The sequence below is a fragment of the Muscardinus avellanarius genome (assembly GCF_963383645.1).
Source record: "Muscardinus avellanarius genome assembly, chromosome: 18".
Classification (NCBI taxonomy): Eukaryota; Metazoa; Chordata; class Mammalia; order Rodentia; family Gliridae; genus Muscardinus; species Muscardinus avellanarius.
The window spans coordinates 52,509,006-52,533,426 of NC_137804.1; the positions used below are offsets into that span (position 1 = coordinate 52,509,006).

General features: G+C 56.9%; 2 protein-coding genes across 2 annotated transcripts in view; both read left to right on the plus strand.

Annotated features, from left to right (window-relative positions):
• Positions 1-11,878, plus strand: part of MED26 (mediator complex subunit 26) — a gene marked incomplete at both ends in the record, with an annotated part of 46,934 nt that extends 35,056 nt beyond the window's left edge. The window contains 2 exons of the mRNA XM_080715971.1: positions 9,717-9,791; positions 10,262-11,878. Coding sequence (XP_080572097.1) covers positions 9,717-9,791; positions 10,262-11,878 — 1,692 coding nt within the window. The remainder of the gene's footprint in view (positions 1-9,716; positions 9,792-10,261) is intronic.
• Positions 11,879-15,293: 3,415 nt separating this feature from the next.
• SLC35E1 (solute carrier family 35 member E1) lies at positions 15,294-23,938 on the plus strand (the record flags this gene model as incomplete). The annotated part of the gene is made up of 6 exons (XM_080714905.1): positions 15,294-15,708; positions 15,912-15,982; positions 19,166-19,303; positions 20,811-20,936; positions 23,263-23,508; positions 23,714-23,938. The coding sequence occupies 6 exons, from the start codon at positions 15,294-15,296 to the stop codon at positions 23,936-23,938; spliced, it is 1,221 nt and encodes a 406-aa protein (XP_080571031.1).
• Positions 23,939-24,421: the final 483 nt, after the last annotated feature.

Below are 24,421 nucleotides of genomic sequence, written 5' to 3' on the forward strand. Positions count from 1 at the left end.
ACTGACTGGGACTGCCCATGATGCCCACTGCCGGGGTGCAAGGACCCTGGAGCAGTGGAGTGCTTGCCTGGTCAGTGCTCAGAAAGTGCTTGGTGTGTTGGCTGTGGTGGCCATGCCTGCCATCCCAGAACTGGGAAGGCTGAGGGAGGAGGGTCACAGGTTCAAGGCCAGCCTCAGCAACTTAGACTCTGCCTCAAAATCAAAAGGACAGGGGCTGTATCTCAGGTAGAGCACACCTTGGTTCAGCCCCTGGTACCAACCAACCAACCAAGAAAGGGAGGGGGAGGAGAAAGCATTTGGTGAATGGGTTACATGGAGCTCCGGCGTCCTGCTTGGCGGGGCAGGCTGGCTCTCCCGTGGCTTTCTCTCCACGGCCTCAGGCTGCCTCCAGGTTTTTGCCTGGGCACTGCCTTGCCTGCGGGGATCTTTAGAGTGGCCAGCAGCCAGGCTCTGGGCCTTTGTGGTGCCATCACCTGGGGCAGTGGTCAGCATGCTGCTCATGGTCTCCAGGCTGTCTAGGCTCAGCAGGGCCAGCGCAGGAGACCAGGTGGGCCCCGTGCTCAGCGTCAGACCTGCCACCTGGTCCCGACTTGTATGTCCCAGGTGGCAGCACAGTGCTCTGTAGAGTAGCAAGCCAAGCTGCTGGTACTTGGCTTTTGCTTGGAGGTTATTCCCTGTCAGTTCCTGGAAAGCTGGCCTGTTCTGGTTTGGGATCGCCATCTTGCACGGTAGACCAAGCACTGTGATTGCTGCTGGCATTCTCACTGGCTCTTCCCAGAAGGCAGGCTGGCGAGGGTAAGCCCACCACCACCATTCTCAGGTCACCCTCTGAACTCTTGCTTGGAACTAGAACGCTCCGCTCAGCTTGCCAGCTTCCAGCTGCATCGGTGTAGGCGTGAACACATTTACAGGTGACATTTGGGGAACTCCTGCATGCTCAGAAAAGGCCTCATTGGCAAGAATTTTAAGTCCCTGGCCCGATTCAGAGACCAGGGGTTTTAGGTTGGTTATCAGGAAAAGCTGCTGAACTGTAGAACAGGAAGGATGGACTGCTGTGCTGCAGGGAGCTACTGCTGCTCCCGGGCCTGGCCTCCTCCTGTTGCTGCTGCGGTGCGGTCAGGGTTCTGTGAGCCGTGCCCTGACCTGGCTCCCATCTCCTGGCCAGGTGTCAGCACTCGATGTTGTGCTGCAGGTAGGACACCCTGGAGAGCTGGGCCCTGCTGGAGGGAGCTGCTTCTACAGGTGCAGGCTCTGGCTCCTTGCCCCAGAGCCCTTCTTCCTCTAAGAAGCTGTGCTGAGGGTTGAGGCTTCCACAGAATCCTGGTGGAGGATGCGGAGCCAAGGGCAGTAGGTGGCATCTGCCCAAGGAGGTTCCCCTGTTCCCGCCAGGAGAGGCAGAGAAGAGCCAGGATGCACCCTGAGCGCGAGGGAGGGAGGAGCAGGCCGACCCTGGCACATGGGCTGCTGCTCGCACAGACTGCGGCAGAGGCTGAGTGGGAACTGGAGGCAGCTGCCTGGGGACACGTGTGGTGTCCATCAGAAGTAGGAAGACAGCCGGGCGTGGTGGCACACACTTGTAATCCCCGCGCTTTGGAGGCTGAGACGGGGATCACACAGGTTCAAAGCCAGCCTCAGCTACTGAGTGAGGCTCTCAGCAACTCAGTGAGACCCTGTTTCTAAATAAAGTATAAAGTAGCTCTGGGCTGGGCGTGGTGGTGCACACTTGTAATCCCAGTATTTGGGAGGCTGAGACAGGAGGATCGCAGGTTCACGGCCAGCCTCAGCTATTTAGTGAGGCCCTCTGCAACTTAGACCCTGTTTCAAAATAAAGAATAAAAAATAAGGCAGGAGGTGTAGCTCAGAGGTCGAATGCTGGCTTCCATCCCCAGACCCACAAAAAAAAAGAAGTAGGAAGACTTGCTCTGGCTGAAGATAGTGTGGCTGGGACCAGATCGCAGATGTGCCGGTGCCCAGCAGAGCCTGTTTCATCGTGTACGGCCGCAGCAGACACCGTGGGGTGCTGGGGCACGGGGTGGGAATGCTTCCAGACTGCTTGCGTCTGGGTGCCGTGTAAGGCAAATTTTGTTTTGGAACACTTTCAAAGTCTTCTGAGCCAGTTTTTATAAATTCTTGTCTAGGTCATTCTGTATTCAAAGGAAGAAAGAGGGATGCGCACATACAGGCTACTGGTTTGAAGGGGTCCAGTTTTGTGGGGACTCTGCCGCTGAGGCCTCACCAGGCCTGCCGACCCGCGTGCTTTGAGCCCAAAGGGCGGGTCTGGGCCGCACTGTGGGTGTGGGCCCCAAGCTGCTGGGGCCAGTGTGCAGGAATGCTTCATCAGCCTCGGGAGGCCACGCTCAGGAAGGAGTGGGCTCCGGCGCTGCTGTTGACCCATCTCAGGGCTCTCGGGGAAAGACAGGAGCAGTACTGAGACCATCCAGGGCTGGATTGTGATTTGGGGGATTCTCAGAGCCCTGTGCGTTTCCGTGCTGGTAGGTTGGGGAGAGGTGTATTCAGGAACCAACATCCTAGCTGGGTGCCCCTGACCCCACCTGGAGGAAGAAGCCGGAGATGGGTCAGTCAGGCTTGTCTGCCCTCTGCCTGTATGGTCCACCCGGCCTTCCGTGGCCTTTCCAGACCCTCATTTTCCTTGTCTTTGTGGTTGTGTCTTGAGGGTGAAACCAGCAAGTGGGGGCAGCATGAAGCTGGGCCAGCAACCTGCCCCACCTTACTGCCTGAGCCCTGTCTGTGCTCAGACTTCAGGGTGCAGGGCCCCCTCTGCCACCACAGTAGCAGTTGCCAGCTTGAGTCCAGAGAGGTGAGGACCCTGCTGTCCCAAGACTCAGTATCTTGTTTCCTGGTTTCAGGTCCTGACTGGAAATCCCCCCACCCCCGCCCCAGGGTAGTCATTAGGAACTTAACCCTGATGTGGGCGGGCAGATGGCGCAGGGTGGGTTGGTTCTACCGCACAGCCCCAGCTTGGGACTCTTACCTACCTGTCCTCTTCACAGAAGGCTGACTTAGGCAGGGGATGACACCAATGAAAACATTTTCCCACAGGGGTTTGGTATAAAGATGATTCCAGCAGTGTGCAGTGACATACACCTATAATCCCAACACTTGGGAGGCCGAGGCAGGAAGATTGCAAGTTTGAGGCCAGCCTCAGCAATATAAGGAGACCTTGTTTCAAAATAAAAATTTAAATAGAGTTGGGGATGGGGGGTGTGGCTCAATGGTAGAACATCCCTTCCCAGTACCAAAAAAATACCCACAGGCTTCATGGAGGCAGGTTCTCTGAAGACAGTTGTCAGGCCTTCTGGATTCTGGAGAAGCCAGAGGAGTGGTTTGGCTTCAGAGGGTAGCTGTGAGGCATTGCTGCAGGTGGGCCTTGGGGGCATGCCTGACAAGAAAGTACCGAGGTTAAGGGTTCTGCAGGTCACAGATGAGCTGGGAGGCCATGGTGACTGAAGCTGGGCAGGCAGGGCACGCAGCTCTGGTTGTCCCTGCCCTGAGTTTCTCTCTTGGCCCTGGCTTGCATCCTTCTGTGAGATGCCCCCAGACCCTAGCCTCCTCTGCCTGGCTTCTGCCTCATTCTCACCAATGACTGTGCCCTCAAAACCCTGAAGCATCTCCTCCTGGTCTTGACAGCCCTGAGAACCTGGCCATGGTTGTCTCAGGCTTCCTCCCAGAGCAGGCCAGACCTCTCCCTGCACCAAGCAACTGTTGACTTAGTGCTGGCCCCTGGATGAAGATGTGTGGTGGTTGGGAGGGGGCGTTGATAGCTGCTCTGTGGTGCAGCCCCAGAGATGCACAGGACCTGCCACATCTGCCGGCAGCATCTCAGTAATCTGTGGGGCTCAGTAAGGATCTCTCGGTCCCTCTGTGGAATGGGCTGTGGAGCCTGAATCAGGCAGAGGTTAGGAGGCTGAGACAGGCTTGCAGTGAAGAGGCAAGAGGCCTCAGCCCTTCCTTCCCCTCCTGGCAACAGATGGTTGGAGCCACTTTGAGGAATTAGAGACACTTATTTGCTCACTTCACCTCTGTGCACCTGCCACTTCCTTCTGGAGCAGTGAAGTCTCCATCCATATGTCAGTAGCTAGGTGTGCTTTCTAGCCTTTCTTATTCCTGGCAAATTTCAAGTATAAAAACAGAGGTGCCAGGCGTGGTGGTGCACGCTTATAATCCCAGTACTTGGGAGGCTAAGAGGAGGATCACAAAGACAGACTCAGCTACTTAGTGAGGCCCTCTGCAACTTAGTGAGACCTTGTGTCAAAATAAAGGATAAAAAATAGGGCTGGGGGTGTAGCTCTGAGGTAGAATGCCCCTGGGTTCCATCCTAATACTGCAAACAAAACAGAAAACAGGTAGCTAGTTCACTGCAGTAGATCCACTTTACAGGCAGTCAGCACTGCTTCCTGTCCCCTTCCTGCCACTCATTCCCAAGTGAATCATTCCCAACAAAGTCCAGATTGCGTCATCTCTTTAGGAAGTAGTATAAATCTCATTGTTGTAGATGAGGATGCGCCAGGCATAGTGACTCACAGCTGTAATCCTAGTACTTGGGGGGCTGAAACAGGAGGATCTCAGGTTCAAGGCCAGCCTCAGAAATTGAGTGAGGCCCTCAGTGACTTAGGGAGAGACCCTGTTTAAAAATAAAAAGGGATAGGGGAGCCGGGCGTGGTGGCGCACGCTTGTAATCCCCGAGCTTGGGAGGCTGAGACAGGAGATCGCGCAGGTTCGAAGCCAGCCTCGGCTGTCTTAAGAGACCCTGTTTCCATATAAAATAGGTCTGGGAGTGTAGTCCAGAGATAGAAGGCCCCTGGGTTCCATCCCCAGTACCACCAAAAAAGGGGGGGTAGGGGGGTAGCACTCCCCTGGCTCAGTCCCCCAGTACCACACGACAGCGACATAAAAGATGAGGTACGCAGCGTGCCTCTCATGGCTCGCTCAGAATCGTGCACAGGCTCGTCGCGGTGCCCCGTGACCCACATCGCGGTGGTACTGGGGCCCGAGCAGGAGTGCAGCACGCACCCGCCACCCTGCCAGGCTGCTTCCGCGCTGTAAGCCCTGCCTGCCCTCTGCACTCTCGCTGCAGGTGGAGCAGCGAGTGGCTGCAGCCCTGAGTGAGCGCCTCGGCCTCGCAGGGTTGAAGTGCCAGCCTCTCTTGCGCGCCCGGCCTGGACGGAGCTGCCCTGCCGGCTCCCTTAGATGTTGTGAGTCACCTCCTGTCACTGCACAAACCCTGAAGACGGTCAACTGGAAAGCAGGGAGCTTCATTGGGCTTACGGTGGCAGATGCTGCAGCCCACAGTTGGTGGGACCTGTGGCTTTGGCCTGTGGCGAGGCCCTGGATCGTGGACGGAGCGTGGTGGTGGAAGCCACTCCCCACGTGGCAGCGAGGAAGCAGATGGGAGGAGGTAGGCCTGATACCTGTGGGGCACAGCCAACAGTGCCGCCAGCTGGGGATCCAGCCGTCAACAGGGCCATTTGAAGAACATTGAGATGCAAACCCCATAGTGTTATAAAGGAGGATGTGGACGCCAGGGGCTGCGTTTCCTGAACACCCCACCTTCTTCAGCAAGTCTGCTGGCCCTGAGGCTGCAGCCAGGACCAGCCTTCCCACTTAGTCTCTCTGTGACATTCCAGAAAGATGGGACTTTTGCTTTTCTTCTGGCCCAGGTATGCCCGATCATGCCTCCTGCCACCCTCAAGTGTTCAGTGTGCTGGTTAAGGGATCAGATTTATGTCTCAGGTGCTAGACGGGACATGCGGTACACGTGGGTCCTAATGGGACCACCTGGTAACATCCTGCCCTGCCCAGAGCACCACCCCTCAGGCTTGCTCTGGATCTCTTTGCCACATGCGTTTCCTGCTGCCATAGCAGCACCCCCATGGACATTCAGGCACACGGAGCATATCGGGGCCCCATGACCAGGCAGATACTCACCTCCAGGAGAAAGGCTATGCCCACACGGTAAGTGGGCAGGGACGGCTACTCTTGGTGTATGGGGAGGGCACTCGGCTCCAGCAGTTGTTACAGAAATAGATGAGGGTCTACATCCCCTAAAAGCCCAGAACAGATAATGGGGAAAGCCATTTGGCAGGGGTTGAGAGGTTTTTTTTGTTTTGTTTTGTTTTGCACTGGGAATGAATCCTAGAGGGAGAAAGGGCTGTGGGTGTGCCTGGCTACTCTTGACAGTGGAGGCTACGACTCCCTCGGGCCAGTGAGCCCGCAAACCTGTAGGAGGCCATCCCAAGGGCAGTACTTAGGGTCCCCAGCAGGGCAGGAGCATGCAGCAACAGAATCTACCCTGTCTCCACACTGACAGATAGGAGGAGCCACCCAGAAATAGGCAAGACAGGTGGTCTCTTGAGATGGTCACAGTTCAGCCCTTGTGGTGAAAGCTGACCGAGAGCGGCTCAGATCAGAGCAGCTCAGATCCCAGGAGCCCAGCCACATTGCTGCCACCCTCTACTGGCTCCAGGGAGTGGCCCCACAGTGAGGGGCAGAAAGGTTCTGCAGAAGGACGTGGAAGCCATAGCCTTCTCCACAAGGTCTCTGGGAGTTGAAGACCCCCTTGCACACCCAGGTACAGTTCCTCAGGCAGCTGAGCCACAGCGGGCTCTCAGACCCTGGGCCCTGGCTCCCACAGAACTTCCAGGAGCTTCTAGCTGGCTGCTGCTGGTTGGGCAGTGATTTCTGAAGTGCCTGCTCAGTGCCAGGCCCTGGGGTTGTTGCTCAGGTGTTCTGCCCACTCCCTCCTGTGTGGTAGCAGGACAGTGTCTGCCCAAGGACAAGGACACTCTGTGCTGCCAGGCCAGCCGAGCCTGGACAGCATTCTGTGCTGCAATGACTGCTGGTTTAGGAGTGTGTGGGGACCCAGGGTTCTAAATATACCAAGGTGAGGTCACGGGGGGAGGGGAGGATGGGGCCATGTGCAGGCCCAGGAGTGCATCAGTGCCGGGGCCCAGGCCGGGAGCAGTGGGCCTGTCCGCCTTTTGAGGCTGACCTTCTCACTGCCTGGTCTTCTCACACTGAGTCCCTGCCCATCGTGTGTTCGGGTGAGTGGAGGATCAGCCATGTCTCCTGTTGGGTCACCCCAGCATGGACACATCTTGAAGCGGTGTGTTCATGGATCAAGCCCCAAACAAGAGTATCAGAAGGCAAGTGAGGCCTTTGCCAAGGAGTAACCTAGCCTGTTGGCAGTGGGTGGAGTGGGGCCACTGCCCGTGCTCTGTGGTCCCTGTGCAGCTTCACACAGGGGATACAGATCCCTGGAGGGAGGCCGCCTTCAGCAAGAAGTGGGCACAAGATTTAGGAGCGCCAAGAAGACACAAGGCCAGCAGGGTGTCCACATCTTAGACATGGGGCGTGGGCACGAGGTCCCTCTCAAGGCAGGCATGGCGGAGGGGCTGTATGCTGGGGTCAGAAGGGTCTTGGGTCATAGGGAATGTCAGCTGTGATGTGAGCAAGACCTGTCCATCAGCAGCTTTGAAGGTGGAGGGAGGACTGTGAGTACTAGAAACCGGGAGTGGCCTTCGAGTGACAGAAAGAAGACGGGGGCCTGAGTCCTGTGGCCATAAAGAGCAAACTGTGCCCACACCCACAGGAGCTAGAAACAGACCCTTTCCGGAGCACCATAGCCCCAGTGGGTCCCAGTGCAATGGGACCGGGACCACATGTCCAGCCCCGAGCCTGGGATGACAAATGCACGCTATTTAAGCCTCTGGGCCGGTGACCTCGCACCACCGCCACAGCAGGGGTCTGGGCTACAGCTCCGTGGTGATGAGGGAGACGCTGCTCTGCTCCGGCTCCTGGAGAGAATGCAGTGGTGCCGCCTCCCTGGAGCCAAGTCTCTTGTTCTCGGCTGTGGAGCCTGCATCCTGGGCCTGCTTGTGCGTAGCCCAAAGCAGATCTGCAGATACGGAAGAGGCCTGTGTGTGCCAGCACTGAAGCACACAGGCACGCACACACTGCCCGTCAGATGCTGGTCGTCCTGGTGCTCAGTACAAAAGCAAGGCACAGAACCGTGTTTGGCGTGCAGTGGTTTTAAACGTGTGCAAGCGTACCTCCAGGCCTGGGCACACAGGGTAGTTTTAGAAAGCATGGTGGTGGCTGGGCAGCAGCACAACTTTCCTGGCATGCCTCCCTAGTGGCCCTCATCTGTCTTTGGGGCCTCATAGTGTGCAGTCATGGCGTGCACGGGCGGGTGGCGTCCACTTGTGAGACTCAAGGAAGGCAGATGGGGCTTTTCAGGCTGTTGCCAGCCCTCCAGAAACTTGTGGCTGCCGGGGAGGGGATGGCTGTTGAGCTGTAGGAGTTACCCTCCGCCAGTATGTTGTAGTAACATGTGTCCCAATAGCGTCTTAAAAACACAAGTTCTTAGCCAGGTGGTGGTGCACGCTTGTAATCCCAGCATTTGGGAGGCTGAGAGAGGAGGAACATGGTTCGCAGACAGCAAACCTGTTTCAAAGAAAGAGTAAAAAAAAAAAACAAAAAAAAAAAACAAAAACGGGGCTGGGGATATAGCTTGGAGGTAGGATGCCCCAGGATTCCATCCCCAGTACCACAAAAAGGCACAGGTTCTTGATTTTGGTGAAGCAGAACTTGTCCATTTTTCTTGGACGGATAGCATTTGTGGCTCCTAAGAAGAAACACTTGTTTCTTCCATTACTCAAAGATACTTTCCTGTGTTGCTTCTAGACTCTTTAGAGATTTTGTTTGCACCTGTGTGTCTGATCTTTTTCAGCAGGGAGAAGGGGACTGAATCCCCAGGAGCATTCTGCATTCTTTCTCCAAGCTATACCCTCAGCTTTTTTATTTATTTTCTGTTTGAAACGGTCTTGCTACGTTGCTGAGGCTGTCCTGGAACCTGTGATCTTTCTGTTTCAGGCTCCCAAGTACTGGGATTACAGGCGTGCGCCACCACGCCTGGTTCCTCAGTTAACTGTCAAGCAGAGTGTCACTGGCCTGTGTCCTTGACCCCTGGGGACCTGAGCCGATGCTGCTTTGGGTCATTTCTGGGGTCGCATCAGTAGGAAGGTCCCTGAGGTGAGGGTCACTGTTAACAGGCAGGGTGCTGGAGGCATGCGTGCGCAGTGGTAACAACAGTGTCTGCCGTGGGCTTATTCGAGCCACTAAGTAAGTTAGTGGTGTGTGGAGGAGCTCAGCGTGGGTCATGGGATGGAGTGTGCGCACTGCCAAACAGCCCAGCAGCCAGGCAGGCATGGGGCTCTGTGTGCGCTCTGCTCTCTCCGGCTACTAACACGTCTCCTCGCCCTCTCTGGGCCGTGTCTTGGCTGCATCGCCACCCACTCTGTTCCAGGCACACCTCTTGGGCCTTGTCACCTATGTCCCCTATGGCTTGTGACTTTTTGCTCCTTCTTTGGTGTGTTCAGAGGATCTCTGGGGCCTTGTTGATGTCGGAAGATTGACTGGGTTTTCGGTATTGCTCTTTGGAGCTGTGTGTGTTGTATTTGGCGAGGCCTTCAGCCCAGCCCTCGTGACATGGCAGGACAGAGTGCAGCTCCCTTGCTGGGAGCATCCTGTCAGTGGTGAGCACATGCATGGAGGTGTGCGCTCTCTGGAAGGCAGGGAGGGCAACGCTGGGCACCACGCTGGTCCTGGGAGCAGGTAGGATCCGTGGGGTGGGCGCTGTGATGGAGCAGCCTTCCAGGAGAGGGGCAGAGATCTGACAGGTGGCTCTTGTTCTGCAGATCCGGAACATGGTGGCGGTGTTGGAAGTCATCTCCAGCCTGGAGAGGTACCCCATTACCAAAGAGGCACTGGAGGTGAGTGCTGGACCCAGGTCTCGGGGCGGCCCCAGCCTGGCTGCATTTCCACAGCCCGTGTCCTCACCCTTTCCTGACGAGTCACAGGAGGCCTGCAGAGGACCAAGTGGGGCCATGGGGTGCTGAGAGAATGCGGTGTTTCTGGCCCCAGAACTAGGCTCCTGCCATACTGTGTACTCAAGGGCCCTGGGGATGGGTGCGCTTGGGGGCGCTCCAGTGAGTGGCGCTGCCCCTGGCAGTGTCCTTGCAGGACTGTGAAACAGAACTTCTCAGATGCCCTCAGTGGCCCTGAGACCCACAGCTTGAGAATTCACATCGTCACAAAGGACTAGAAATCCCAGTAGGTCTTGTGTCTGGGGAGCTAGCAGTTTAGGGGTCATGCCAAAGCCTTGGGTGCTACCACTCTCCCTGGCTCAGCTCTTTTCACAGGGATGTCCTTGTCCTAAAAGCATGTTTCTGTCTGATCATAGGAAACCCGACTCGGGAAGCTCATCAACGACGTCCGCAAGAAAACGAAGAACGAGGAGCTCGCCAAGCGGGCCAAGAAGCTGCTGCGCAGCTGGCAGAAGCTCATCGAGCCCGTGCACCAGAATGAGGCGGCGCTGCGGGGGCTGGTGGGGGCCGCCGGCTCGGCCAACGGGGGCGCCCACAACTGCCGGCCAGAGGCGGGGGCGGCTGGCACCCCCCAGAACATCCACGACCTGAAGAACCGCAATGACATCCAGAGGCTGCCCGGGCAGCGGCTGGACAGGCTGGGCAGCCGCAAGCGCCGGGGTGACCAGCGTGACCTCGGCCACCCTGGGCCACCGCCCAAGGTTTCCAAAGCCAGTCATGATTCCGTGGTTCCCAATTCGTCCCCGCTCCCCACCAACGGGATCAGTGGGAGCCCCGAGAGCTTCCCCAGCCCCCTGGATGGCAGTGGGCACCTGGGCGCCGAGTGTGGCCGCCTGGAGCCCAGTGAGAACGACAAGCACAGCAGCAAGATCCCCGTCAACGCCGTGCGGCCACACACCAGCTCCCCCGGCCCCTGCTCACAGTCCCTGCACAGGGTGGACGAGACCCCCGGCCTGCCCCAGCCCAGGGGGCCCCCTCGCTGCTCCTTCAGCCCCCGGAACTCTCGGCATGAGGGCTCCTTTGCCCGGCAGCGGAGTCCATATGCACCCAAGGGCTCTGTGCCCAGCCCCTCGCCACGGCCCCCGTCGCTGGATGCCACGCAGGTGCCGTCGCCGCTCCCACTGGCCCAGCCATCCACACCCCCCGTGCGGCGGCCAGAGCTGCTGCCCAGCGCGGAGAGCCCAGTGCACTGGCTAGAGCAGCCCGACGGCCACCCGCGCCTGGCGGGGCCGGGCTGTAGGGCTGTGCTGCTTCCAGCTGAAGCCCTCCAGTCCCGGGCCAGCTTCTCCCCCGACTCCTCCCGGGTGGACAGTGATGCCGCCTCCTCGGGCGGCTCGGACAGCAAAAAGAAAAAGAGGTACCGGCCTCGAGACTACACGGTGAACTTGGACGGGCAGGTGGCCGAGGCAGGCGTCAAGCCTGTCCGGTTAAAAGAGCGGAAGCTCACCTTTGACCCCATGACGAGACAGATTAAACCTCTAACCCAGAAAGAGCCAGTGCGGGCAGACAGCCCTGTGCACACAGAGCAGCCCCCCAGGACAGAGCTGGACAAGCAGGAGGCCAAGGCCAGCCTCCAGAGCCCCTTTGAGCAGACGAACTGGAAGGAGCTGTCGCGCAACGAGATCATCCAGTCCTACCTGAGCCGGCAGAGCAGCCTGCTCTCGTCCTCGGGCGCGCAGACCCCGGGGGCCCACCACTTCATGTCGGAGTACCTGAAGCAGGAGGAGAGCACCCGGCGGGGCGCCCGGCAGCCTCACGTGCTGGTGCCGCACGGGCCGCCCACAGACCTCCCGGGGCTGAGCCGAGAGGTCACACAGGGCGATCTCGACAGAATCCAGGCCGGCCAGTGGCCAGGGGTGAACGGGTGTCGGGACACACAGGGTAACTGGTATGACTGGACGCAGTGCATATCGCTTGACCCGCACGGCGACGACGGGCGGTTGAACGTTCTGCCTTACGTCTGCTTGGACTGACCAGCCGCCCGCCAGAAGTGCATTCCCACCTCATAGTGGCCGGGGTGGCCGGTGGCCGGTCCAGCTGCCTCCACAGCTGGCAGCCCAGGAGTCCAGCCCAGGCGGGAGGGGCAGGGCAGGGGTCTCATGGTCTCTGTGCTCTTCCCTCCAAACTCCTCCTTTTGTGACATGCTGCTACCAGTTTACTAACAAAATTGCAAAGGAAGGACCGCGCAGAAGGAAGGACGGCAAAGTGAGTTCAGAACTCTATAGCGACCCAGCTATATGAGCTTTAGTCCCCACCCCAGACGAGGTGCAGACGCCCCCAGCACCTGAGCGCTGGGATCTCGGCTGCAGGCAGGCACAGGAAACCTGTGGGTGGTCACCGTCAACAGCGGCAGGTGCATGCATCTCATCTCCTTGCGTTTCTGTTCTCATCACCCAGTGTCTGAGACAGCAGGCCGCTGCCTCTGCCCACACCCCACCCAGCCACTGGTGTTTTCCATCACGCGCTGGAAGCTTCTTGGCTGCAGCGGCCACTGGCATTAGGCGGGGGAGCCAGCTGGCCAGCCAGCTTAGCCACACTCCCGGGCATCCACCCATCTGTGTCTGGTTTCAGTTAAAACTAAAGAAATGCTGCAGAAATTGTTTTCTCAAATTTATTTTCATTCCATCTGACTACCATCCAAATATATTTCCTTTCTTCCCCCCTTTTCTTTTCCTTTCCTGCTCACATCTAGAAAATTTCACATTTTTGGACCCACCCCCCAAAAAAAGTGACCGCGGGTGCTACTGGTGTGTGAGCTGTGCTGCGGCGAGTGGGAGGCTGCCGGCGCTGGGAACACTCATGACCATTCCTTTAGATTCGTTTGCCTTATGGTTATTTGTCATAAACGCAATTTGCAAAAACAAGGAGCCTTAGTGAATGTACAGTACCTAGACTTCTGTGTCCTCAGGATGCAGAAGGGAGCAACTTTGCTATTTGGTCCAGTAAGTGGACACCTTGTGATATAAATGTGGAAATAAAAAAAAAAAACATTTGCACAAACCCGTCTGAGAATTGCTTCTCATTTGGTCTTTCACAGCCAAATCAGCCCTTTTCCTGGATATTTTGCTTAGCCAGGGAGTCTGGACCCCACAGCCAGACTTGAGGGGAGCTGGGGCCAGGTCAGCCTTCTGCTGCCTGGCTCAATCTCAATGATTTTGTTTTGCCCCCAAATATTTCTAGTTATGGCATGGCATGGCATTCCGGAGCTGTCTTGGAGCCCTCTGCTGGGCACAGCCCCTGAGGCTGTAGCACTACCTGGTGTTCTTAAAAGAATTAACTTTTTGAGTGGCGGGATGGCACATGTTTATAATCCCAGTGCTTGGGAGGCTGAGAAGATCGTAGGTTCATGCCCACCCTCAGCAACTTAGGCTTTCCACAACTCAGTGAGGCCCTGTTTCAAAAATAAATAAATAAATAAATAAATAAATAAATAAATAAATATGGCTGGGATTGTAGCTCAGAAGTAGTAATAGCCTGGATTCGATCCCCAGTACCACACACAGAAAAAAAACTTTTCTCCCTTGATTACAAAGTAATAATTCTTTTTGGTCTCCTCCTTCCTGAGACCATCAACTAAGACTTTAGTTGTTTTTTTTTTTTTTTTTTTTGTGTCCGTTCTAAAATAGGTCATCTTGTCTCTACTAATTAACACCTGCGTCCTGTTGAAATGGGCAGCCACATAAGGCACCTCAGGAGGACCTGGGGCATTTCCTTGTCTGCAGAACCACAGTTTTGATCAAAGCCAGCAGGAATTTGTGACAAAGGTTTGGTGCAGGATCCCCCACTCCCAAGAAAAGGGTAGTAGAGTGACATTGCCTTGAGGGCGTTGTAAGACTAAGCTCCAACCTGTCATACACCAGCAGTTTGGGTCAGTCTCTATTCCTGCACACATGTTCCCATTTGGAGGATGAAAGAGCCTGCCCCAGAGTTGAGGACTGAAATAGATGGTAAAAAAAAAAAAAAGTTTGAGAGAAAACAGACTTCTAAGTGGAACCTTCTGACACCAAGTTACACTGTGGTGTAACTACTTTCCTACCTCCACTCTGTGTAAGTTCTGTTGGCATGCCTGTGGCCCCAGGATGTGACATTCCTTTGTGACAAAAGGCCAGAGGCACAGCTGTAGCTTATTGGAGTGGGGGGGAGGGGTGGCATACTATCAGCTTTTTTTTTTCTGGTAGTGCTAGGGAATGGAACCCAGGGGCATTCTTCCTCTGAGCTATACCCCAGCCCTATTTTTTATTCTTTCTTTTGCAACAGGTTCCCATTAAAGTTGCGGGGAGGGGGGGTCTTACTAAGTAGCTGAGGCTGACTGAGAATCGGGATCCTCCCGTCTCAGTCTCCCAAGTACTGGGATTACAAGAGTGCGTCACCATGCCCAGCTCAGCATGTCCTGTTTTCCGAACTAGGCCCTGGCCACTGCTCCCAGCCCCGTGTTTATGCCTCGGGGTACATACTGTCTGCCTTTAAAAACACTAAGACAAGATAAAGTGCCCCCCCCCCCGCATTTGAGGGATCAAGTTGCCAGTTTTCAACATGGCAAGTTATGAAAGGGGGCTGGGCTTAACACCCCTTCTACGTTAAGTTGGAAACACAAGATTTTGGGGACAAACCACAGTCCTTGGATAAGGTTATGTTGCTGTAGGCAGTCTTGGCTGGTCCATCCCGGCGGTCCTGGGGCATCCGCGGTCAGCATCCGCACCGGCTCCTCCTGCAGAGCTCTGGAGACGGTGGCCACGGAGGCTGCTGTGACAACGGCCCCCAAATTGGCCGGGCGCCCAAGCCAAGTCGCTTCCGCTTTCTGGCGTCCTCGGTGGAATGGAGATGGTAACCCCCGGAACATGCCCCTGGGGGCCAGGTGCTCAGGGATGGCCCTTCGGCCGGAGTCTGGCCACGGGCGCCCGCCCGCCGTGCAGTGACTATTCCAGTCCAGCTTCTTTCCCCGAAAGATCTTTTTGACCCTGGGTCCGCCGCCCTTCGCCCATCCGCACTCCCGCGTGTGGGCGTCGCTGTGCCGCAGCCGGAGGCTTGGCTCGCAGGCCGGCGCGCCCAAGCGCACACCCGACAGGCCGGGGCCCCGCGCCGCCGCTCGTCCATCCTGCGGGGGCTCGGGGCTCAGACCCCGGGCCTCGCTCCCCGGACAGCCGGACCCGAGCGCACCCGGCCGGCGCCAGCCCCGCAGGTCCTCGCTTCACCTCCGGGCTCCGCCCCCGCCGGAAATGACCCCCGGGGGCGGGGCCTGCGCGCGAGACGTGCTGGCGGGCGCGTCGGCGGGCGCGCGGCAGTGACGTGCGGCGGCGGCGGCCAATGAGGAGCGGCGCTGGCCCAGGCCGGCCCGGCCCCCGCCCGGCGTCGGGCGGGCGGGAAGGGGCGGCCGCTGGAGCGGGCAGGATGGCGGCGGCGGCGGGCGCGGGGCCCCCGGGCGCGGCGGGCGGCGGCGGCGGCGGCGGCGGGGCGCGCGAGGGCGTGCGGGTGGCCGCGCTGTGCCTGCTGTGGTACGCGCTGAGCGCCGGCGGCAACGTGGTCAACAAGGTGATCCTGAGCGCCTTCCCGTTCCCGGTGACCGTGTCGCTCTGCCACATCCTGGCGCTGTGCGCCGGGCTCCCGCCGCTGCTGCGCGCCTGGCGCGTGCCCCCCGCGCCGCCCGTCTCGGGGCCCGCGCCCGGCCCGCACCCGGCGCCCGGCCCGCTGCTGCCGCCGCGCTTCTACCCGCGCTACGTGCTGCCGCTCGCCTTCGGCAAGTACTTCGCGTCGGTGTCGGCGCACGTCAGCATCTGGAAGGTGCCGGTGTCCTACGCGCACACCGGTAGGTGCGGGCCGGGCGGCGCCTGCCGGGCGCTCGGAGGCCGCCGGGCTCGGGCGGGGAAGGAGCGAGGAGGATGAGGACGCTGAGCCGCGCGGCCCGCCGGTGGGCTGGCAGGAGGCTCTGCAGGCGGAGAGCTTGGGGATCTGGGCCGCCGGACCCTCCGCCTCCCTGCGGCCCCTGAGTGCCCTTCGCTGTCTTTGCAGTCAAGGCCACCATGCCCATCTGGGTGGTCCTCCTGTCCCGGATCATCATGAAGGAGAAGCAGAGCACCAAGGTACGGCGGGCGCTGGGCAGGTGGGGACTGCCCGCAGTTGCCCGACTGGTGACGTGGTCCAGGATCCTGGCAGCACCGCCTGCTTCCTGTCAAATAAGGAAGTCCGCGCAGAGGCCTCCCGCGGCCTCTTTCCTGCTACTGCCCCGGAATCACCCTGCAAGCAGTGGGGTGTGTGTGCCTGAGGGGTTTCTGCCATAGGGTCCCACCATCCCTCTCGGGTCCAGCCTTTGTCCTGGTTGGTCGGTCGGTCGGTTGATTTATTGTGGTGCTGGGGTTTGAACCCAGGGGCGGTCTACCTTCAAGCTACGCCTCCAGTCCTGTATTTTAGGTGGGTGTTTTTTTTTTTCCCCCCACTACTGAGGATGAAATCCCAGGGGCAATGTACCTCCTAGCTACACCCCCAGCCCTATTCTTTAGTATTTTGATTTTTGAAACAGGGTCTCACTGGGTTACGAAGGGCCTCACTAAGTAGCTGAGGCTGACTGAGGCTGGCTGCAAGTCTACACCTCCCGAATGCCTACAGTCCGAAGGATTACAAGTGTGTGCCACCATGCCTGGCCTTTAGTTTTTATCTTGAAACAGGGCCTCGCTGCTTTGCTGAGTCTCACTACTTTTTGAGGCTGTCCTCGAACCTGCGATACTCCTGTCTCAGCCTTCCAAGGCTGAGATTACAGGTGTGATTTCAGGTGTGCGCCACCACATCTCCACTTCTTCCCGATTTTGGCTCCCTTCCTGGGTTGCCTGGCGGTGGTGGGTTGGCCCTGTCTTGGTAGGGCATCTGCAATTGGGGCCAGGGGGTGGAGCGGAGCTCTGATAGGTTTTCACTTCTCTGCGAGGAAGAATGGTCTGCTGGGGGCTTCTGGGGTCAGAAGCCAGATGCTCAAAGGCGTCTGATGTTGGCCAAGTCCAGCCCAGTCTCGAAGTGCAGACCGCCAGGAATGACTAACAGCGAAATGGAAGCAGGACGCGAGGCCACCCGCGGAAGACGCTTCTGGCAAAGTCCAGGGTCTGCGGGCAGTGCCAGGCTCGGGTCTTTCCTGACTTGGGCCAGAACCATTGTGACTTTAGGGAGAACCAGTGTGGCCTCGTGTCCCTCCGTGGAAGTGGAACCCCTGTTGTCTCAGCCAGAATCCATTGCATGCGGGACACGGCGCCTCTCTTCCAAGTGGTCAGCTTCTGCATCCTGTACCTCATGCAACTCAGAGCCCTGGATCGGCTTTTAGAAATGGGGCCGCTTCTGGCTGGGTTTCTCTTCTCACCCCAGCCGCCCTCCACCAGGGTGACACAGGTGTGACAGGCCTCCGGGGGTCAGAGTCGCCTGGGGTGTGCCGTCGCATCACCCGATAGCACCTCCTCTTTATCAGGTTTCCCTTGGAGGGGACATTGGACCCAGCTGGGCAAGAAGCGGGGCGTTTCACAAGTGAGGGAAAGACTGGGGATTGGCCCGCACAGGCAGGCGGCCGTGGATAATGGTGTACTGACTTCTCAGGTACCCACCCCACAAAGCAGATAAGGCAGGTATTCATCATTCCTGTTATCAAGGGAAGAAAAAGGAGTCCAGAGAAGAATCCATACCTGAGAGCCACAGCCAGAAATGCAGGGGCTGGAATTCAAGTCGCCCAAGCTATACCATCGGTCTGCCCGTAGGGCCCCTCCTCGACTCTCCACCTGTCTGTCTGTCTGTCTGTCTGTCTGTGTGTGTGTGGCAAAGAGGGCTACAGGGGACTGAATCCAGGAGAGTCTACTTCCAAGCTACACCCCCAGGCTTTTTTTTGTTTGTTTTGTTTTGAAAGAAGGTCCTGGCCGGGCGTGGTGGCGCACGCTTGTCATCCCCGCGCTTGGGAGGCGGAGACAGGAGGATCGCGCAGGTTCGGAGCCAGCCGCGCACGCTGGCTTAGGAGACCCTGTTTCTAAATAAAAATATAAAATAGGTCTGGGAGTGTAGTCCGGAGGTAAAGGGCTTCCAGGAACCCCAGTACCACCAAAAAAAAAAAAAAAAGAAAGAAAAGAAAGAAGGTCCTGCTAGGTCCCTGAGAGTCTCCCTGAGTTGTGAGGCTAGCCTTATGCCTATCATCCTTCTTTCTCAGCCTCCCAAGTCCCAGGATTGTAGGCTTACCAAGTCATGCCTGCTTTAAGAGTGCTTGGTTGTTCTGTTTTGCTCGGGGACCCATGGGCATCGGACCTCTGAGCTACACCTCCGGCCCTATTTTTTTATTTCTTATTTTGAAACAGGGTCTCATAAGGTTACAGAAGGCCTCACCAAGTTGTTGAGATTAGCCACAAACCTGCAATTCTTTTATCTCGGCCTCCCAAGTATTGGGATTACAAGCGTGCACGACCATGCCTGGTAATAGTGTTCTCCATAGCTCTGGGCTGAAACCCAAGAATAAAGAAGACTGGACATGGGTTGTCCAGTGTAGTAGCACACGCCTGTGATCCCAGCACATGAGAGGCCAAGACAGGAAGATCACAGCTTCATGGCCAGCCTCAACAACTTAGACCCTGTTTCAAAATAAGAAATAGAATAGGGCTGGGGGTGTGGCTTGGAAGTAGAAAGCCCCTGAGTTCAATCCTCAGTAGCACCAAAAGAAAAGAACGGCTGGGGTTATAGTTCAGAAATAGAGTACCCCTGGGTTTAGTCCCCAGTACCAAAATAAAAAACGGTGATGAGGCGAAGATCCAGGTGTTGGGAGCCATGGGCCACATGAAATCCTGTACCTGCTGGAAGACCTGTCGCGTTTGCTCTGGCTCCCTGTCGAGTGCCTGCTGTGTGCGGCTAGAGCAGCAGGCAGGGCCTGCCCTGGTCTAACGGGAAGAATGGCCTGATGGGTGGCTGCGGTGGGTGGGGAGCACCCTGCTGGGGAGGCCCAGGCAGGGCCCGGCTTCGGGAACGCAGCGCGGAAGCCTGCCAGGTCAGGCCTAGGTTCTTGCGATGGGGGTGAACTGGCACCTCCCAGTGAGGGGGAAGGTCTCCAGCAGAAGGTGGGGTGTCCCAGCCGGGAGGCAGTGTATGTTCCGAGAGCCTGAAATGAGGAGGAGGGGTCTCAGAGGATCCAGATTTCAAACCCTGATAAGCAGGGTGGCTGCAGCTGGAGGGATGTCAGATGAAGACCACCCCTCGGGGTGGCAGGGCCAGGCGCGCCCCGCTCGCCCGGCCCGCAGCCCTCCCTGCCTCCCCTCCAGGTGTACCTGTCGCTCATCCCCATCATCGGCGGCGTGCTGCTGGCTACTGTCACCGAGCTGTCCTTCGACATGTGGGGGCTTGTCAGTGCCCTGGCTGCCACGCTCTGCTTCTCGCTTCAGAACATATTCTCCAAAAAGGTCCGTGAGCCCCGGCACGTGCTGCCAGGTTTCAGGGTGTGTGGGTGGCAGCCCATTGGTGGCTTTGGAGACACCAGCCAGTCATGGTTTCCTCGGTGTTAGAAATAGCCTTCTTGAAGCCGGGCGTGGTGGCGCACGCTTGTAATCCCAGCATTCGGGAGGCTGAGACAGGAGGATCATGGTTTGAAGCCAGCCTCAGCTACATAGTGAGGCCCTTTGCAACTCAGTGAGACCCTGTTTCGCAATAAAGAGTAAAAAATCCAGCTGGGTGTGTAGCTTGGAGGTAGAATGCCCCCGGATTCAATCCCCGTACCACAAAATAAAAGAGTTGATGCATTTCTTTCTTTTTTCTTTTTTTTTTTTTTTTGATGGTATTGGGGGTGGAACCCAGGGGCTTTCTACCTCCAGGCTATACTCCCAGACCTATTTTATACTTGATTTGAAAACAGGGTCTCACTAAATTGCTGAGAGCCTCACTAAATAGCTGAGGCTGTCTTCAAACCTGCGTGATCCTCCTGTCTCAACCTCCCAAGCGCGGGGATTACAAGCGTGCGCCGCCACGCCCTGCTGAGTTGATGCTTTTCTAATATAAAATTAACATATGTGTACCACACACACACACAAAAAAAAAAAAACAACTAGAACAGCCCAATAAAAATGTTTGACTTACTGAGCAGAGTGTCAGGCACTCTGGTGGGTGCTAGGGATGAAGAGTCAGAGACCTGGCCTTCCAGAGACGTCCGCTTTGTGGAGTCAGGTCAAAATCTAGCTCCCTAAAGATAATTACATCCTAGGCTTTTGTGCAGTGCTGGGGATGGTACCCAGGCCCCAGGCATGCTGGGAAATACTGTCCACAGAGATGTGCTCCAGCCTGAGATCCAGCTGCTTAGTGAAGTTAGCTTCCCTTCTTGCACATTCTTAGAGTTGCAATATTAAAGCTACAGTGAAAGTTGGTTTTGCTCCTTTGCTATTAGAGATGGCATTTCCTTGCATCAATTAAAGTTGTTGCTTTTAATCAGTGTAATTATCACGCACTTTGGGCATACCACAATCATTGTGGTCAGTTCCCCGATGGGAAATGCGAGTTATCTTCCACTTTCCATCATAAATAAGGCAGTGGTGAGCAGCATCCTGCGTGGTGTCTTGCTGACTTCGCTATTTCTTCAGGATGTGTGTACAGTTCCTGGGTACGAGGTGTTCGTGGTTTCTGCTGTACGCTGCCTGGTTATAGCCCGAAGGCTATACCCATCCAGACTTAGCTAGCAGGGTCCTGGAGCGCCTGTTTCACTGCATCCTCAACCTGCATTTCGTAGAACACTTTGGTTTTCCTTTCTCAGGCCTTTACACATGGAACGTGGTGCTAGCGTAGAGAATGAGCTGTGTATCTCATCAGAGATAAACTTGAAGGTTTGATGTGTAAGGCCGAACGCCACGCGGTCCCTGTGGGGTCCCGGGCACCTGGTGCCCTTCCTTGGAAGTCGTCCTTTAAGAGGCTTTCTCTGTTCAGGTTCTGCGAGATTCACGGATCCACCACCTCCGGCTGCTGAACATCCTGGGCTGCCACGCGGTCTTCTTTATGATCCCCACCTGGGTCCTGGTGGACCTCTCGGCCTTCCTGGTCAGCAGCGACCTGGTGAGTTGGCCAGCGCTGAGAACTCACACTTCTTGAGTGGTTCCAAAGTGGAATCTCTGTGGGGCAGCTGTGACTGTGCTCACTGTGCAGCATGCCCTTGGCGTCTGTATTAGTCCGTTTTCTGGGACTATAACAAAATGTCTGAGACAGGCTGGTGTTAGAAAGAGGTTTATTGCTGGGTGTGGTGTCACACACCTGTAATCCCAGTACTTGGGAGGCTGAAACAGGAATATCAAAAGTTTGAGGACAGCCTCAACAAATAGTGAGACTCTCAGCAACTTAGTGAGACCCTGTTTCAAAATAAAAATAAAATAGGGCTGGGGATGTAGCCCCAAGATAGAATACCCCTAGGTTCAATCCCCAGTACAACAAAACATAAGTAAAAAAAAAATAAAGTTATAGTTTCTTTAAATAACTTAATTAAGGAGTTTAATTTGGCCGACAGCATAGAGCAAGCTCAGGCCACATCAGAGGGAACGGCAGTGGCAGGAGCGGATGTGAGAGGAAGAAATCTCATAAGCCAGGAATCTAGACAGGCCGGGGCACGAAACCTGTTAGTTCACTTTCTGTTGCTATGACAAAGTACCTGACATAAAAGCGTAAAGGAGGAAGGTTTCTTTTGCTCCCGTTCCGGAGGTTTCCGTTCATGACTGGCCAGCTCTGTTGCCTGGGCCTGGGTGGCACGATCCATCGTGCTGGGACACGTGGTAGAGGGGGCTGCTCACCTCATGGTGGCCAGAAAGCAAAACGAGAGAGCAAGGTGCCAGGGACCTGGCTTCCTCCCGCCGGCCCCACCCGCTCAAGGTCCCACCGCCACCCAGGAGCGCCACACACACTGCGGCCAAGCCTCACACACAGACCTGGAGGGATATCCCGGGAGCATGTGTCTGGTCGCCCTGACTTCCTCCCACTAATGAACAAAATTAAAAGAGCTGGTGTCTGGCTCAGGTGGAAAACTCCCCTGGGATCAGCCGGGCGTGGTGGCGCACACTTGTAATCCCATCCGGGAGGCTGAGACCAGAGGATCGCGGTTTGTGAACAGCCTCAGCTACTTAGGCCCTCCGCAACTTAGTGAGACCCTGCTTCAAAATAAAGAATAAGCCGGGCGTGGTGGCGCACGCTTGTAATCCCCACGCTTGGGAGGCGGAGACAGGAGGATCGCACAGGTTCGAAGCCAGCCTCAGCTGGTTTAAGAGACCCTGTTTCCAAATAAAATATATTTTTAAAAAATAGGTCTGGGAGTGTAGCCCAGAGGTGTAGCCTAGATGCCTAGGGACCATCTCCAAATGTGGTCCATCACTGGGGCCCCTGGGTTCCCCCAGTACCACCAAAAAAAAAAAAAAAAAAGGAATAAAAAATAGGGCAGGGGGTGGAGGTCGGAGGTCGAAAGCCCCCTGGGTTCCACCCTCAAACCTGCAAAAAAAGAAGAAGAAATAGGGCTGGGGTGGAGCTTGGACGTACAATGCCCCTGGGTTCTACCCCCAGTACCGCAAAAAACAAAATCCCCTGGGGTCAATCCCCAGTACACCCCATGAAACTGCACCAGGGGAAGGGAAAGAGATGGTTGGTTTTATTGTGTATCTGTTTTTTAAGCTTAGTTAATTAATTAATCTGTTTGGTTTTGGTAGTAGAGAATGAACCCAGGCGCATTCTTTCTCTGAGCTACACCCTCAGCCCTATTTGATTTTTTATTTTGAAACAGTGTCTCACTAAATTATTGTATGCTGGCCCAAACTTGCAATCTTCCTGTCTCAGCTTCCCAAGTTCTGGGATTGCAGGCACGGGCCACCAGGTCTGGCTTCGGAGCCCTTTCAAAGCCACAAGTCTGTTTGCCCCTCCAGCAGCCGGGTTGAGCGGCCTGTGCAGGGATCGTTCTCTCTCATTTCCCATCCCCTGGCACGAAAGAAGAAAACAGGACCAGAGAGGTCAAGCAGTTTTCCTGGAAGTTCACGGCAGTGGGGGCAAGGCATCCCTCTCATATTACCGGGTTCTTTGCATACCCAGGGACCATCTTTCCAGAATCTTCCGCCCTCTGGGATGCATCATGTTCATCAAGCAGGCCCTTTGCTAGCCCCCGAGTGCCTGGCCATCCCCTGTTGAAGGACAAGGGGGAGCTTTGGTCCACACCTGCCTCTGTGCCCTTCAGGCCCCTGGCTTCCCTCTGCTAGGCCCTCTTCGTTGGAGGAGATGTTGAGCGATTACTGTGCCTTCCGGGTCACGGGGTCGGAGGTCACGCATATGAAGCACCTCAGGCGACGCAATGACCGTAGGCCTGGGCCTGCCGTGGCTCTGCCCACTGACCCACCTCTGCCTCCCGTCCCTGCAGACCTACGTGTCCCAGTGGCCCTGGACGCTGCTCCTCCTGGCCGTGAGTGGCTTCTGTAACTTCGCGCAGAACGTCATTGCCTTCAGCATCCTCAACCTCATCAGCCCCCTGAGCTACTCGGTCGCCAACGCCACCAAGAGGATCATGGTGATCACCGTGTCCCTCATCATGCTGCGCAACCCCGTCACCAGCACCAACGTCCTGGGCATGATGACGGCCATCCTGGGCGTCTTCCTGTACAACAAGGTGAGCCTGGACCGGGGCTCACCCGGACTGGAGGGGCAGGGAGGGGAGCTGGAGGCTGGGGCGGTCCTGGCGCCACGGGAGCCCGCCCTCCGAGTCGTCTATTCTGTGTGCCTTGGCCAGCTGGCTTCGAGGCCTGAGCCACACTGGTGTGCCCGCGTGCCCTGGTTGACGAGCCAGCCTGTCTCATTGCTCCACTCCCGTGCAGACCAAGTACGATGCCAACCAGCAGGCCCGGAAGCACCTGCTGCCCGTCTCCGCGGCCGACCTCAGCAAGGAGCACCATCGGAGCCCGCTGGAGAAGCCCCACAACGGCGTCCTTTTCCCACCACACGGGGACTACCAGTACCGCAGCAGCGTCCTGACTGACCACTTTCAGTACAGCAGCCAGAACCACCCAAACTCATACAGCCTGAACCGCTATGACGTGTAGCGTCTAGAGCAGGAGCGGCGCCGTCCGGCACCCCTTCCCCACCCCCAGCGCTGTCCGGCCCGGCTGAGGACGGTGCAGGGCCTCGGAAGACCCTGAGGTTCCTGGAGGAACTGCGAATGGAGGCCGGGACCGCCCTCGCCTCCCCCCGGAGCCTCGTCCCAGCAGTGACCTCGGGCTTCTGGCCAGGTCCGACCTTTCCGTGGGGAGTTCTTCCCCAGGCAGAGTTCCTGTCCTGCTTTCGGGGCAACATTCAAGACCGGTGCCGAACGGGGAGCCGGCAAGGAGGCGTACAGGGCGGTGCTTCAGAATAACAGACTGGCCTCTTAACTGTCAGCGTGCCTAGGACCACACGGCGCCCAGGGACAGGGAGCCTGGGAGAGTCCTTCCAGATGTCCCCAGCAATGAAGATGGACCCAGGATCGCCGCGGCTTTGCAAAGCCAGAGCCTTGGCATTAGCGCCTGGGTCTTTGACAGGCAAGTTGG